The sequence below is a fragment of the Cnephaeus nilssonii genome (assembly GCF_951640355.1).
Source record: "Cnephaeus nilssonii genome assembly, chromosome: 4".
Taxonomy (NCBI): Eukaryota; Metazoa; Chordata; class Mammalia; order Chiroptera; family Vespertilionidae; genus Cnephaeus; species Cnephaeus nilssonii.
Window position 1 is genome coordinate 36,047,785 of NC_137075.1, and position 13,974 is coordinate 36,061,758.

At 35.5% G+C, this 13,974-nt stretch overlaps 1 protein-coding gene across 1 annotated transcript; it reads left to right on the top strand.

Annotated features, from left to right (window-relative positions):
- Positions 1 to 3,101: 3,101 nt before the first annotated feature.
- Positions 3,102 to 4,060, top strand: LOC307097958 (olfactory receptor 4M1-like; the record flags this gene model as incomplete). Its single annotated transcript, XM_079768289.1, is given in 2 exon segments — positions 3,102 to 4,029; positions 4,032 to 4,060. Coding segments are annotated over 2 exon segments (957 nt in total).
- Between the last annotated feature and the right edge of the window lie 9,914 nt (positions 4,061 to 13,974).

Sequence of the window (13,974 nt, forward strand, 5' to 3'; positions counted from 1 at the left end):
CCATGCTGTCTCAAAAGGTAAGATTTCCTCCTCTCTCTCTCTCTCTCTCTCTCTCTCTCTCTCTCTCTCTCTCTCTCTCTCTCCTCTCTCTCTTTTACAGCCAAGTAGTATTCCATTGTGTAAATGTACCACAACTTTTTTATCCACTCATCTACTAATGGGCACTTGGGGCTGCTTCTAACTTTTGCTACACCAGTCTGCATTCTCACCTAAAGTTCACAAGATTTCCCTTTTCTCCACATCATTGCCAACACCTCTTGTTTGTTGATTTATTGATGATAGGCATTCTGACAGGTGTGAGGTGGTATCTCCTTGTGTTTTCAATTTGCGTTTCTCTGATGATTAGTGATATTGAGTATCATTTCATATTTTTACTGGATGAGGGCCAGGCCAGGAGCGGGTCTGCCTCAGGCCAGCCTGTAGTGCGTGGATTCTTGATTTTGTGCAGGAGAGATTTCACAACACAAGTCCAGGTGATTTTGAGAGTTAAGTTTATTAAACTAGGGATAGTAAAACAAAGGAACAACTTGGATAGAAGTAGTAACAGGAGAGAGACTAGGCTGTACCTTGCTTTGGCTCTTTAGGAATGTTATAGGAAAGAAGTGAGCCAAGGTGGGGCTGCTGGTGGCTCACTGGGAAGTGAAAGTCACAGTGACAGAAGTGAGCTAAAATGGGGCTGCTTTTAGTTCACTGGAAAGTCAGAGAAAATGGGGGGCCTTGGAGACAGGTTCAGGAGGTAAGCCCAGGGTAAGCTGTTGCTGCCTGCTGCTTCTGTGGTTGCAAGTTTCTTGGGGAGCCTTAGAGTTTAGAAGAAAGTAAAATTTCATGCCAGAGAAAAGGCATGGGTATGCTCCAGAGTGAACCCATGCTGGTATCCTTTGTTTTGGGAGTTTTTATCTTTCTTTTGCAGGCAAGAATCTTAGGTTTCATCAGAATATCCAACAGCTTTCCAGGTTCATTTTTAATATGCTGATGCATCAAAAGGAGCATATAGGGAAGCTTGGGATTATTCTCTGGTCAGCTTCAGTGTTTTACTTTTATCTTGGGTCTGTCTGGCTCTAGTTGGGTTTTTGTTATTTGTTCCACTGACTTCATCCATCCTTGGTTTGGCTGGCATAAATGACATTAATTTGGTCTCTGTTCTCTATCTCCCTCATCAGTGTGGTTTATTCTCTGGTCAGGGAGGAGAGGTATATGCTATTTGTTCTCAAGTGTTCTTGGTTGGGGAAGATAAAGTCTTACAATTCACTAGCTGGCTATAAATTGGTTAAATTGTTTGGACTTTCTAAACTATTTTGTCTCAGTTTCCCCATTCTATTTGCCTAGCAATGTTTCTACCTCCTGCCTCAGTATGTCTATTGACCATTTGTAAGTCCTTTTGGAGAAATGTCTATTTAGATCATTTGCCCACTTTTTAATTGGATTGTTTTATTTTCTGTTTTGTTTTTTTTTTGTGTTTTTTTTTGTGTGTGTGTGTGTGTGTGTGCGTGTGTGTGTGTGTGTGTGTGTTAAATTGCATAAGTTTTTTTTTATTTGTTTTGGGTATTAACCCCTTAGCAGTTGTATTATTGGTAAATATGTTCTGCCATTTAGTGCATTGTCTTTTCATTTTGTTGATGGTTTCCTTTACTGTATAAAACCTTTTTAGTTTGATTTAGTCCCATTTGTATATTTTTCTCTTTTGTTTCCCATGCACAAGGAGATATATCAGAAAAATATTGCTATGAAGAATGTCCAAGATTTTACTGCCTTTTTTTTCTTCTAGGAGTCTTACATTTTCAATTCTTACATTTAAGTCTTTAATCCATTTTGAGTTTATTCTTGTGTATTCTGTAAGGAGGTGGTCTAGTTTCATTTGTTTTGCATGTATCTGTCCAATTTTCCCAACATTATTTATTGAATAGACTGTCTTTATCCCATTGTATGTTCTTGCCTCCGTTGTCAAATATTAATTGACCATAAAGAGGTGGTTTTTTTTTTCTGGGATCTCTATTCTGTTCCTTTGATTTTTATGTCTGTATTTATGCCTGTAGCTACTGTGGAAAACAGTATGGAGTTTCCTTAGGGAAGGAGGTTGAGGGTAGGCAGATGAGAGTAAAGAGGGGATAAATGGTGATAGAAGGAGACTTGACTTGGGGTGGTAAACACACAATACATTATACAGATGATATGATATAAAATTGTATACTTGAAACCTATATAATTTTATTAACCAATGCCACCCCAATAAATTTAATTTTAAAAATAAGTGTTCTAGAAAAAAGTAAATAAAAAATAAAATAAAAAACAGAATAGCCTCATGACCCAGCTATTCCACTTCTGGAAATATATCCAAAGAAATGTGAAACATTAATTTGAAATAATATATGCATTCCTATGTTCATTTGAGTGTTATTTATAATAGCCAAGATTTGGAAGCTTCTCTCCTACCTTAAAGTTAGATGAAATGTCACCAATTCAGAGAAGCTTGTCTAAAAATGCCAATACCATGCATCACTACAACATGCCACCATCATTTATCCTCTATCATAATTCCCTTTTCATTTCCTTCTTGTCTCTTGTCAATAGTGGTAATTATTTATTTTACTTACTTACATTTCATTCATTTACTGTTTGTTTAATAATTTATTTTCTGTCTGTATTTCTAAAATGTAACTTCAGTGAGGCAGAAACTGTCATCCTTGTTCATTGTTGCATTCTCAGCAGTTAGCACATAATTGATACTCCCTAAATATTTGTTGAATGAACAAATGAGTAACTTTAGAAGTGACACAGAAGATATACATTTTGGTGTAGAGATTTCAATTTCATATGTGAAGTTTTGTTCTGACATGCATTAAATCACAAATTCAGGCCAGGGTAAAATTGTTATGGATTTTATAGCATTTCAGGTCATAGTCATGTTCATGTGGAAAATATATGTGTTGGTTAGTCCTTCATTGAAGAAGTAGCGTATCTTGGCTTATCAGACATAAAACAAATGTGTCCTTGTGTAATCTCTCAATGACAGAAAACAGCAAATGATTTTGAAAGCAGTAATATAATTCTAGTTTAATACTATTTGGAATAATTATAATTTCTTTATTTTTCATAGCCATATTATGAAAGAAAGTGAAGAAATGGAACCTGCAAATTATACCAGGGTGACAGAATTTGTTCTCACTGGTCTATCACAGACTCGGGAGGTACAACTAGTTCTATTTGCTATATTTCTATTATTCTATTTGTTCATTCTTCCAGGAAATATTCTTATTATTTGCACCATCAGGCTTGACCCCCATCTGACCTCACCCATGTATTTCCTGTTGGCTAATCTGGCCTTCCTTGACATTTGGTATTCCTCCGTTACAGCCCCTAAAATGCTCGTAGATTTCTTTGTGGAAAGGAAGATAATTTCCTTTGGAGGTTGCATTGCACAGCTCTTCTTCTTGCACTTTGTTGGGGCCTCAGAGATGTTCCTGCTCACAGTAATGGCCTTTGACCGCTACGCTGCTATCTGCCGTCCGCTCCACTATGCTACCATCATGAATCGACGTCTCTGCTGTATTCTGGTTGCTCTCTCCTGGATGGGAGGCTTTGTTCATTCTATAATACAGGTGATTCTCATTGTTCGACTTCCCTTCTGTGGGCCCAATGAGTTAGACAGCTACTTCTGTGACATCACACAGGTTGTCCGGATTGCCTGTGCCAACACCTTCCCAGAGGAGTTAGTGATGATCTTTAGCAGTGGTCTGATCTCTGTAGTGTGTTTCATTGCTCTACTGATATCCTATGCCTTCCTCCTGGCCATGCTCAAGAAACATTCAGGCTCAGGTGAGAGTACCAGCCGGGCCATATCCACCTGCTATTCCCACATCACCATTGTGGTGCTAATGTTTGGGCCTTCCATCTACATTTATGCTCGCCCATTTGACTCTTTTTCCCTAGATAAAGTGGTGTCTGTATTCCATACTGTGATATTCCCTTTACTTAACCCCATCATTTACACATTACGAAACAAGGAAGTAAAGACAGCCATGAGGAAGTTGGTAACAGATATATTCTATGTAAAGAGAAGTGAAAGATAAATGTCATATTCTATAGTCCTTCTGAGGTCATTGTTCTAAAGTAGGAAGCATTTGCAGTGGTAAGAATGCTACTTTTGCTAACTCCTTTCGTCTGAGTTCTTAAAATAGCACTACTTTTTTCTCTATTTGGTAAAGAAAAAAACCTACAAGGAAGTTAACATGGAAATAAATTTACTCACACCATCCCTGAAATTTCTGCTAGATCACTGTTAGAATTTACAATGTAATCATTCTCGACTACACATTTTTTACTAATAGTTTACTGATTGACTACACTGGAGAGGCTTTGACTGCGAGGAGAATGTGTGTTGAGAAATAATAAAACGCTTAAGACCTGGGAGGCATGCCCACTATGAATATGAAGAAGTAAGTAGCTTTAAGTGGCCAAATTATCTATTGCTGTCATGTCTTAATCTTAGCCTAGTGGCATGGTGAATCATCTTCCTGGGACTATAAAAACAGATGATTTTCTCCTTTATCTCTTCCCCTTGGCAGAATTAATGATCAAAATTTAGGACTCATTTATATAAGTTATTTCAACTGATATTTCAGGTGGAAGCCACATAGTATTGGTGTCAGAACATAAAATTTGCTAGAAACAAATTTTATTAATTCAGAACAGAGCATAGTACCAGAGACCCCTCTCTTTCCATAGTAAGTCTCTAGCCAATTAGTGGTTTTTATAGCCAGTCTCTACTTACATCCTCCAGAATGAAAGCAGACTTTGAGGAAAGGGATTCTAGGTTGACTGGGAATGATAGACATCTAGCTATGTGATTTTAAAAAGACTGATATCACCTTTGCCATTTTTGTGTGTTTTCTGTATTTTGCTAATTCTGCCTTTTGTGTTGAAATTAAATAAGTACGGTTCTGCTTTTATTAGCACTATAATTCAGAGTTATCGTTCATGAAACCATTTTTAGTACACATGGAAGAAACCTAGATATATTGGTTTTCATAATCCTCCAGTGAATTATTTATTAATGATCAGTGTGCTACTCCCTGGCACTCAGATTCCACCTATTGACTATGTTTCAGAATGTAAAAGACTGATTAGAATATTTTAGTTTATACACATTTATTTACTTAAGTTAACTTTTCAGTTTCAGAATGAGAGGTCTCTCCATCTAAGGGTGAAACATTTGGTGTGGTTTGAGCTTTAGTCTTATATTTTATTTGATAACATAACATGACTATATTTTGAGGAAAGTAGATTCCTGTCAGCATCAGGAATAAAGATATGTAAGTGAATGCTGAAAACAGTTCTAGGATAGTCTTTACTTATATTCAATTTATTAATTGAAGAAGTAATTTGTGCCTGACCCAGTGCACCTCAGGTACACAGGATGGAATGATGGTGTATAAAGTTTGTTCTTTGCTTTGGGAATTTTTCTCTATTATGACACTCTTTCATCTTCCATATTACAGTGACTTTCCTTCAAAGCACCCAAAGGCATTGATTAAAATTATAATTCCTGAATTTTGAGTTGATTTCCCATTGCCTGGAAATGTATAAAACAGTAGACTTCTTTAACATTTTACAACAGAATATGAAAAAAAGAACATAAAAATACACATATATAATAAAAATGATGAGTTGTTTCTAGGTTTTATGTTACCTTATTGTTATTTCTCTGTATCTGAATAAGCCAGATTTCTATTCATGTAGTCACTTATCTTTCATTTAGCTAAGACTGATGTTCTTGAGAAAAAGACTACTGACTTAATATGTTCTTCAAACATTAGTATATTGCTACAGAGCATATTTGTGGAAATTATTAAAGCTAGGAATAAGAAGAAAAGACATCAAAAATAGTACTGTAATGAAGAGTTTCTTAATTAGGAAAACTATCTGGAATTAATATTGGTAGAGAAGTGGGAGCTTTTGGTATGCTGGTGAGCAGAGACCTAGCTTGATTCATGGAAGATACAATTGCTATAAAAACTTAGGTCAGTAGTTCTCAACTGGGGCAATTTCAACCTCCAGGGGACATTTGGCCTTGTCTGGTGACATGTTTGGCAGTCACAACTGGGGAATACAATTGGCATCTTGTATATAGAAGCCAGAGATACTGCTAATCATGTCCCAGAAATTATCTGTCCAAAATGTTAATAGTGCCAATATTTTGAATACTGCCTTAGACAGTGAACGGGGATATAAGGCAGGCTATTGTAGGGAAAACAGGTATTAATACCATGTATAATCTTTTCATGCTTCTAAAAAACCCTATATCCTCAGTTACATGGGTAGACTCCTTCTCCCTATATAACCCCTCCTTATTTCTTCCCTGTTACATCTAAATGTCTTTTAATCTTTTATTTTTTGTCTTTCAGTTTCTTCTAGTTCTTCCTTCCAAAACTACTGTTGAGCTTCTATTTTCAATATCAGCAATATTTGGATTGAGTAAGTTAGTATCTTTAGTTCCAGATAATGGCTATACTTTCAATTACTCACTGACCTGCCTGAGATTTTTAGAACTCAAGTTTCACACATCTCATAGCTTTTTTCTAATCTCAATATTAACAAAATGGACGTTATATTGCATCTGGTAAAAAAGAAAAAACTTTATTATATGAACAAAAATAAAGTTCTCCTGTGATTTTTTAAATTACTAAAATAATACATGTTCATTACAGATTAAAAAATATATGAACTATATGAAAAAACCCCACAACTGTTACTGGCAATTTCTTCTCCTCAGGGATTAGGGTTTCTCTTTAACAAAGTTTGTGAAGTCTCGCCCACCAGCTCCATTGGAAGCAGGCTAGTTTGCCTATCTTGCATTGCTATGCAATATAATTATCTATCTTTAAGTAAATGGAGGTGAAGTGGTATAAAAGGTACAAAATTCTTCAGATCAGTAAGTGTAAATCTTAGGATTTATTTCTAGCAAAAGTGGCATTTAAATTAAAGATCTACAAATAATTTTCAACATTAAACAAAAACCTGTGAATGTTGTTTCCAAGAACCCTTTTGAAGAAACTACCAGAACAAACTTCAACCATGTGAAGACTGAGAAACTAAGACAAAAGGCAGGCACTGAATATTATTGTAAACTATATCTAAGACCAAAACTAATGTGAGGATTTGCATGACTAACCAGTATGAAATGTCACATGCCTCAACAACGTAGACACTATATAGTTGCACTCCACTGTCACATTAGTTTTACCAAACCTTTCACTAAGAAACAAATTCACATGTTGGATAAACATTTTTGGAAATACGTTGATGAGCTGCCTCCCCACAAAGGAGATGATATGGAATATGGAGAATCTAAAAATCAAATGAAATTGGGAATCCAGGGAAATATATGGTGAATAGAAAGCAGCTTTCACTGTGAGGACTTGTGCTCTGTTTTCAAGGCCACAAGTATTGATGGTAGAGACAGAGATGCATATGAGACAAAGTTCAGCTCACCCAAGGATATATTACACAGCAAGCTGAGCTCTCAAAAAACATATTCTCAGGGTAAAATAGATTTTTAAAAACTCACCACCCAAAAAGATGAAAAGGGAAAAAGAATTGTGAACTATAAGTGGACTCAGATTGTCTAAATACATTATTGAGTCCTCTGATTCACTGCTAGCTAATAATTTTGTTCACAGTTTCTGGTTCCAATGTTATAATGCCTCCTGATAGAAGAAAACACAAATATCCTTTATTCCATGACTCAAAGTATTCTACAGATAAACTCTGAAGAAATAAGAGCTTACAGTCAAACATCAATGAGCAGAGGGAAGGGGCATGGTAACCACCATGCTGTTGTCTGTGTCTATGAGTTTTTGTTTGATTTTCTTTTTTGTTCATTTGTTGCTTTCAGTTTTATATCCCCCATATGAGTGAAGTCATATGGTTCTTAACTTTCTCCATCTGACTTACTAGGGGAAGTAAGTTCCATTCATGGTGTTGCAAGCGGCAATATCTCCTCTTTTCTTATGACTGACTAGTATTCTATTGTGTATATGTACCACATCTTCTTTATTCAGTCATCTGTTGAAGGAAACTTCAGTTGTTTCCATGTCTTTGTCACCATGAATAATGCTGCAAAAAACATAGGGGTGCATATATCTTTGCAAATTAATGTTTTCAATTTTTTGGGTAGATTGCCAAAAGAGGGGTTGCTGGGTTATATGGTAACTCTATTTTTAATTTTTTGAAGAAACGTCATACTGTTTTCTATAGTGTATTTACCAGTCTACATTTCCATCAGCAGTGAACAAGAGTTCCTTTTTCTCCACAACCCCTCCAACACCTATTATTTGTCTTATTGATAACAGTCATTCTAACAGGTGTGAGATAGTATGTTGTACTTTTAATATACATATCTCAAATTGCTAGTGAAGTTAAGCTTTTTTTAATATATGAGCTGGACATTCGTGTGTTTTCTTGAGAGAAGTATCTATTTAGGCCTTCTGCCCATTTTTCTAAATGGATTGTTTGGTGTTGAGTTGTATGAGTTCTTTATATATTTTAGATATTAACCCCTTGTTGGAGCTGTTGTTTGCAAATGTCTTCTCCCATTTGGTCAGTTGCCTTTTTGTTTTGTTGTTGGTTTCTTTTGCTGTGAAGAAGCATTTTAGTTTGATATCGTCCCATTTATTTATTTTTTGCTTTTACTTCCCTTGCCTGTGGAGTCAAATTCACAAAAATATTCTCTAAGACCAAGGTTTAATAGCACCTATGTTTTCTGCTATGTAATTTATTGTTTCAGATCTTGTATTTAGATCTTTGATCCATCTTGAATTAATTTTTGTACATGGGGACAAATTGTAGTCTGGTTTCATTCTTTTGCATGTGACATTCCAATTTTTCCAGCACCATTTATTGAAGAGGCTTTCTTTTCTCCATTGTATATTTTTGGTTCCTTTGTTGAAAAGTATTTGCCCATATACACATGGTTGTCTTTCTAGGCTCTCAATTCTGTTCTATTGGTCTGTGTGTCAATACCATGCTGTTTTAATTATTGTCACTATGTGGTATAGTTTGAAGTAAGGGAGTGTGATACATCAGAGTCCATTCTTTTCTGTTGGGATAGTTTTGGCTGTTTGGGCTATTTTCTGGTTTCATACAAATCTGAGGATTGGTTTTTTGGTGTTTTTTTTTCATCATTTGCTTTAAAAAATGCCACTGAAATTTTGAGGGGGTTGCATTAAAACTGTATAGTGCTTGATACTATACATAGAAAACCCCAAAGACTCCATACAAAAATGACTAGACCTAATAAATGAATTCGGCAATGTAACAGAATACAAAATTAACACCCAGAAATCCATGGCCTTTTTATACACCAATAATGAACTCACAAGAAGAGAAACAAACAAACAAAAAATCCCATTTACCATTGCATCAAAAAATTAAGATACCTAGGAATAAACTTAACTAAGGAGGTAAAAGACCTGTACTCAGAAAACTACAGGACACTGAAAAAAGAGATAGAGGAAGACATAAACAAATGGAAGAACATACCATATTCATGGATTGGTAGAATCAACATCATTAAAATGTCCATACTATCCAAAGCAATCTAGAGATTCAATGCAATCTCCATTAAAATACTAATGGCATATTTCAAAGATCTAGAACAAACTCTCCAAAAATTCATCTGGAATAAAAAAAGACCCCAAATAGCCACAACAATCCTGAGAAAGAAGAACAAAGTTGTAGTGATTACAATACCAGATATCAAGCTATATTACCAAGCCACAGCTCTCAAAACAGCCTGGTACTGGCACAAGAACAGACATATAGACCAATGGAACAGAACAGAGAACCCAGAAATTGACCCAAGCCATTATGCTCAATTAATATTTGACAGGGAGGCAGGAGCATACAATGGAGTCAAAACAGTCTCTTTAATAAATGGTGCTGGAAAATTTGGTCAGATACATGCAAAAAAAATGAAACTAGGTCACCAGCTTACACCATACACAAAAACAAACTCAAAATGGCTAAAGGACTTGAATGTAAAACGGGAAACCATAAAAATCCTACAAGACTCCATAGACAGCAAAGTAGCAGACATATGTTGTAGCAATATCTTTACAGACACAGCTCCTAGGGCAATGGAGACTAAGGAGAAAATAAACAAATGGGACTACATCAAAATAAAAGTTTCTGCAGAGCAAAAGAAACCATCAACAAAACAACAAGAAAGTACACTGCATGGGAGAACATATTTGCCAACGATATTTCAGATAAGGGTGTAATCTCCGAAATTTACAGAGAACTCATTCAACGTAACAAGAGGAAGATAAACAATCCAATAAAAAAATGGGCAAAGGACCTAAATAGACACTTTTCAAAAGAGGACATACACTAGGCCCAGAGACATATGAAAACATGCTCCAAGTTACTAATTATCCGAGAGATGAAAATCAAAACAACAATGAGATACCATCTCACACCTGACAGAATGGCTATCATCAACAAATCAACAAATGACAAGTGCTGGCGAGGATGTGGAGAAAAAGGAACCCTCGTGCACTGCTAGTGGGAATGTAGACTGGTATAGCCACTGTGGAGAACAGTATGGAGCTTCCTCAAAAAACTAAAAATGGAACTCCCATGACCCAGTGATCCCACTTCTAGGAATATATCCCAAGAAACTAGAAACACCAATCAGAAAGGATATATGCACCGCTATGTTCATAGTGGCACAATTCACCATAGCTAAGATTTGGAAACAGCCTAAGTGCCCATCAGCAGATGAATGGATTAAAAAACTGTGGTGCATCTATACAATGGAATACCATGCTGTGGTAAAAGAGAAGAAATTATTACTATTTGCAACAGCATGGATGGAACTGGAGAGCATTATGCTAAGTGAAATAAGCCAGTCAGAGAAAGATAAATATCACATGATCTCACTCATTATGGAATATAATGAACAACATAAACTGATGAACAAAAACAGATCCAGAGACAGAGAAGGATCGATCAGACCATCAAACCTCAGAGGGAAGGTAGGGGAGGGTGAGGGTAAGGGGGAGAGATCAACCAAAGGACTTGTATGCAAGCATATAAGCCTAACCAATGGACACAGACAACAGGGGGGTGAGGGCATGAGTGGGGGGGATATGGGGGGTAATGGGGGAATAAGGACACATATGTAACACCTTAATCAATAAAGAAATTAAAAATAAATAAATAAAAAAACTGTGGTACATCTACACAATGGAATACTATGCCGCTATAAAAAAGAAGGAACTTTTACCATTTGCAACAGCATGAATGGTACTGGAGAGCATTATGCTAAACGAAATAAGCCAGAAGGAGAAAGATAAGTATCACATGATCTCACTCATATGTGGGATATAATGATCAACATAATTTGATGAACAAGAATAGATCCAGAGACAAATGGCAGGTGAGGGTTAGAGAGCAACCAAAGAACTTGTATGCATGCATATTAGCATAACCAATGGACACAGACACTGGGGTAGTGTGGCTTTCCCGGGGTGGGAATGGCTGCAGGGCAGGGGGTCAATTGGGGAAAAAGGAGACATATATAAACTTTAGACCAAAAAAATTATAAAAAACAACAACTGTATAGTGCTTAAAAACGAAAGAACTCTTATCATTTGCATCAGCATGAATGGACCTGGAGAGTATTATGCTGAGGGAAATAAGCCAGTGAGAGAAAGATAAGTATCACATGATCTCATTCATATGCAGAATCTAATGAACCAAATAAACTGATCATCAAAAATAGACCCAGAGTCATAGAAGCATGAACAGACTGTTGAATCTCAGAGGGAAAGCAAGGGAGGATGGGTGGGAAGAGACCAAGCAATGAACTTGTATGCATATATGCATGACCCATGGACACAGACAATGGGACGGTGAGGGGGGATGGAGGACAGGAGCAGGCTGAAAGAGATTAATAGGGGAAAAAAGAGAACCTATGTAACACTTTCAACAATAAATATTTTTAACACACACACGCACACACACACACACCTGTATATTGTTTTGGGTAGGTAATATGCTGATCCTTTCAATCCATAAAATTTCATTGGGTTTATACATGAAAAGTTTATTTCTTTATTATGCAAAGCCTGTTGCTGGTTTGGGTGACTCTCTATAACAAAGAAAAAAGAAAAAGTTTAACCAAAAAAAAAAAAAATAGCATATAAATTAGAAAAACTATTATTTTAAGTGAATAAGAATTCTTGTATTATTCTAGAGATATACTAATAGAGTAGCTACATGTGACTTTTAAAATTAATTAATTAACAGTGTGAAAAATGTGAAGGAATTAAAAACAAACAAACAACATATCATGGAGACAGAAAACAGCATGGTGATTACCAGAGGGAAAGGGGGGCGGGGGAGGTACAAGGGTATAGGTAGAATGAATGGAGATGGAAGGAGACTTAACTTGGGGTCATGAACACACAATACAATATATAGTTGGTATATTATAGAATTGTATACCATGAAACATATATAATTTTATTAACCAATGTCACTTTCAATTAAAAAAGAAAGAAAATAAAAAAATGAAATTTATTTCCTCAGTTCATAGCCAATGTTAAGTGCTCAATAATCACATATAGTTAGTGGCTACCACATTAGAAAGTACTACATACAATACAGCCTGCTTTTAGCTTATAAAATTGTCTAAGATGATAATTTTTTCCAGCAGAAATAAAAAGTTTCCATTCTGAAGAAAACTTTTATTTAATTTTAAGTATTGTGGCAAACTTTAGGAAGCAAGGTCCCAGATTATGTCTATAGTTATGAACAAAAACTACATTTTGGTGGCAATAAAATCTTTGGTGGCAATAAAGATTGCAACATACTTCAAGGTTGGATTTTTCTCCCCATATTTTTTAATAAAAAACTTCTTTTATCAGTTGAGTTTATTTGTATTTATGTTTTATAGAATATGTATTTCTATGCCTGTCTTCTCATGTTCATTTTCTAATTTCTTCATATAGTCTGTTATTCCTGTTTTTTAATTTCCCATTTCTCTTTATATTTTTCTCTCTTTCTTCCATTTTTTACTCCCATTTCACTTTGAACTGGACATAAATTAGAATGAAATATGTTTTATTATGCATTGTATGTATTTTTAAAATTTTATGTCAAACATTTACTTTTTTAAATAGTTAGAAAACCTCTTTAAAACTAAATCAAATACTAAAATTTAAATTATTTAAGTTAAAATTTCCTCCTGCTACATGATTCTTAAATAATTTTCTTCTATTTAAAATGATTTAATTAATCCACTCAACTGCTGATGGGCACTTAGGCTGTTTCCAAATCTTAGCTAAACTGGTATAGCTACACAATGGAATACTATGCTGCGGTAAAAAAAGAAGGAATTCTTACCATTTGCAACAGCATGGATGGAACTGGAGACCATTATGCTTAGCAAAATAAGCCAGTCAGAGAAAGGTAAATATCACATGATCTCACTCATTTATGGAATATAATGATCAACATAAACTGATGAACAAAAATAGATCCAGAGACAGAGAAACATCGATCAGACCATCAAACCTCAGAGGGAAGGTAGGGAAAGGTGGGGGTAAGCGGGATCAACCAAAGGACTTGTATGCATGCATATAAGCCTAACCAATGGACACAGACAATGGGGGGGTGAGGGCATGAGTGGAGGGGGGGGAATGGATGGAGAAGGACACATATGTAATACCTTAATCAATAAATAAATTAAAAAAAAATAAAATGATTTAATTAAAGAAGAAGTAGTTCCTCATCATTGTTTTAGCAGAACAAAGGAGGCAATTATTCCTAAAATGAAAGACACAAATACTAAGACCGCAATAGGGTCTATTTAGGAGGACATCTCCCCTATAGGAAGTGTCAGTCTTACAACATGCAGTTCTTTTTTCCTAAGAAGGATTATGTAAAGAAGTCTTTGTGAGCATCATTTAT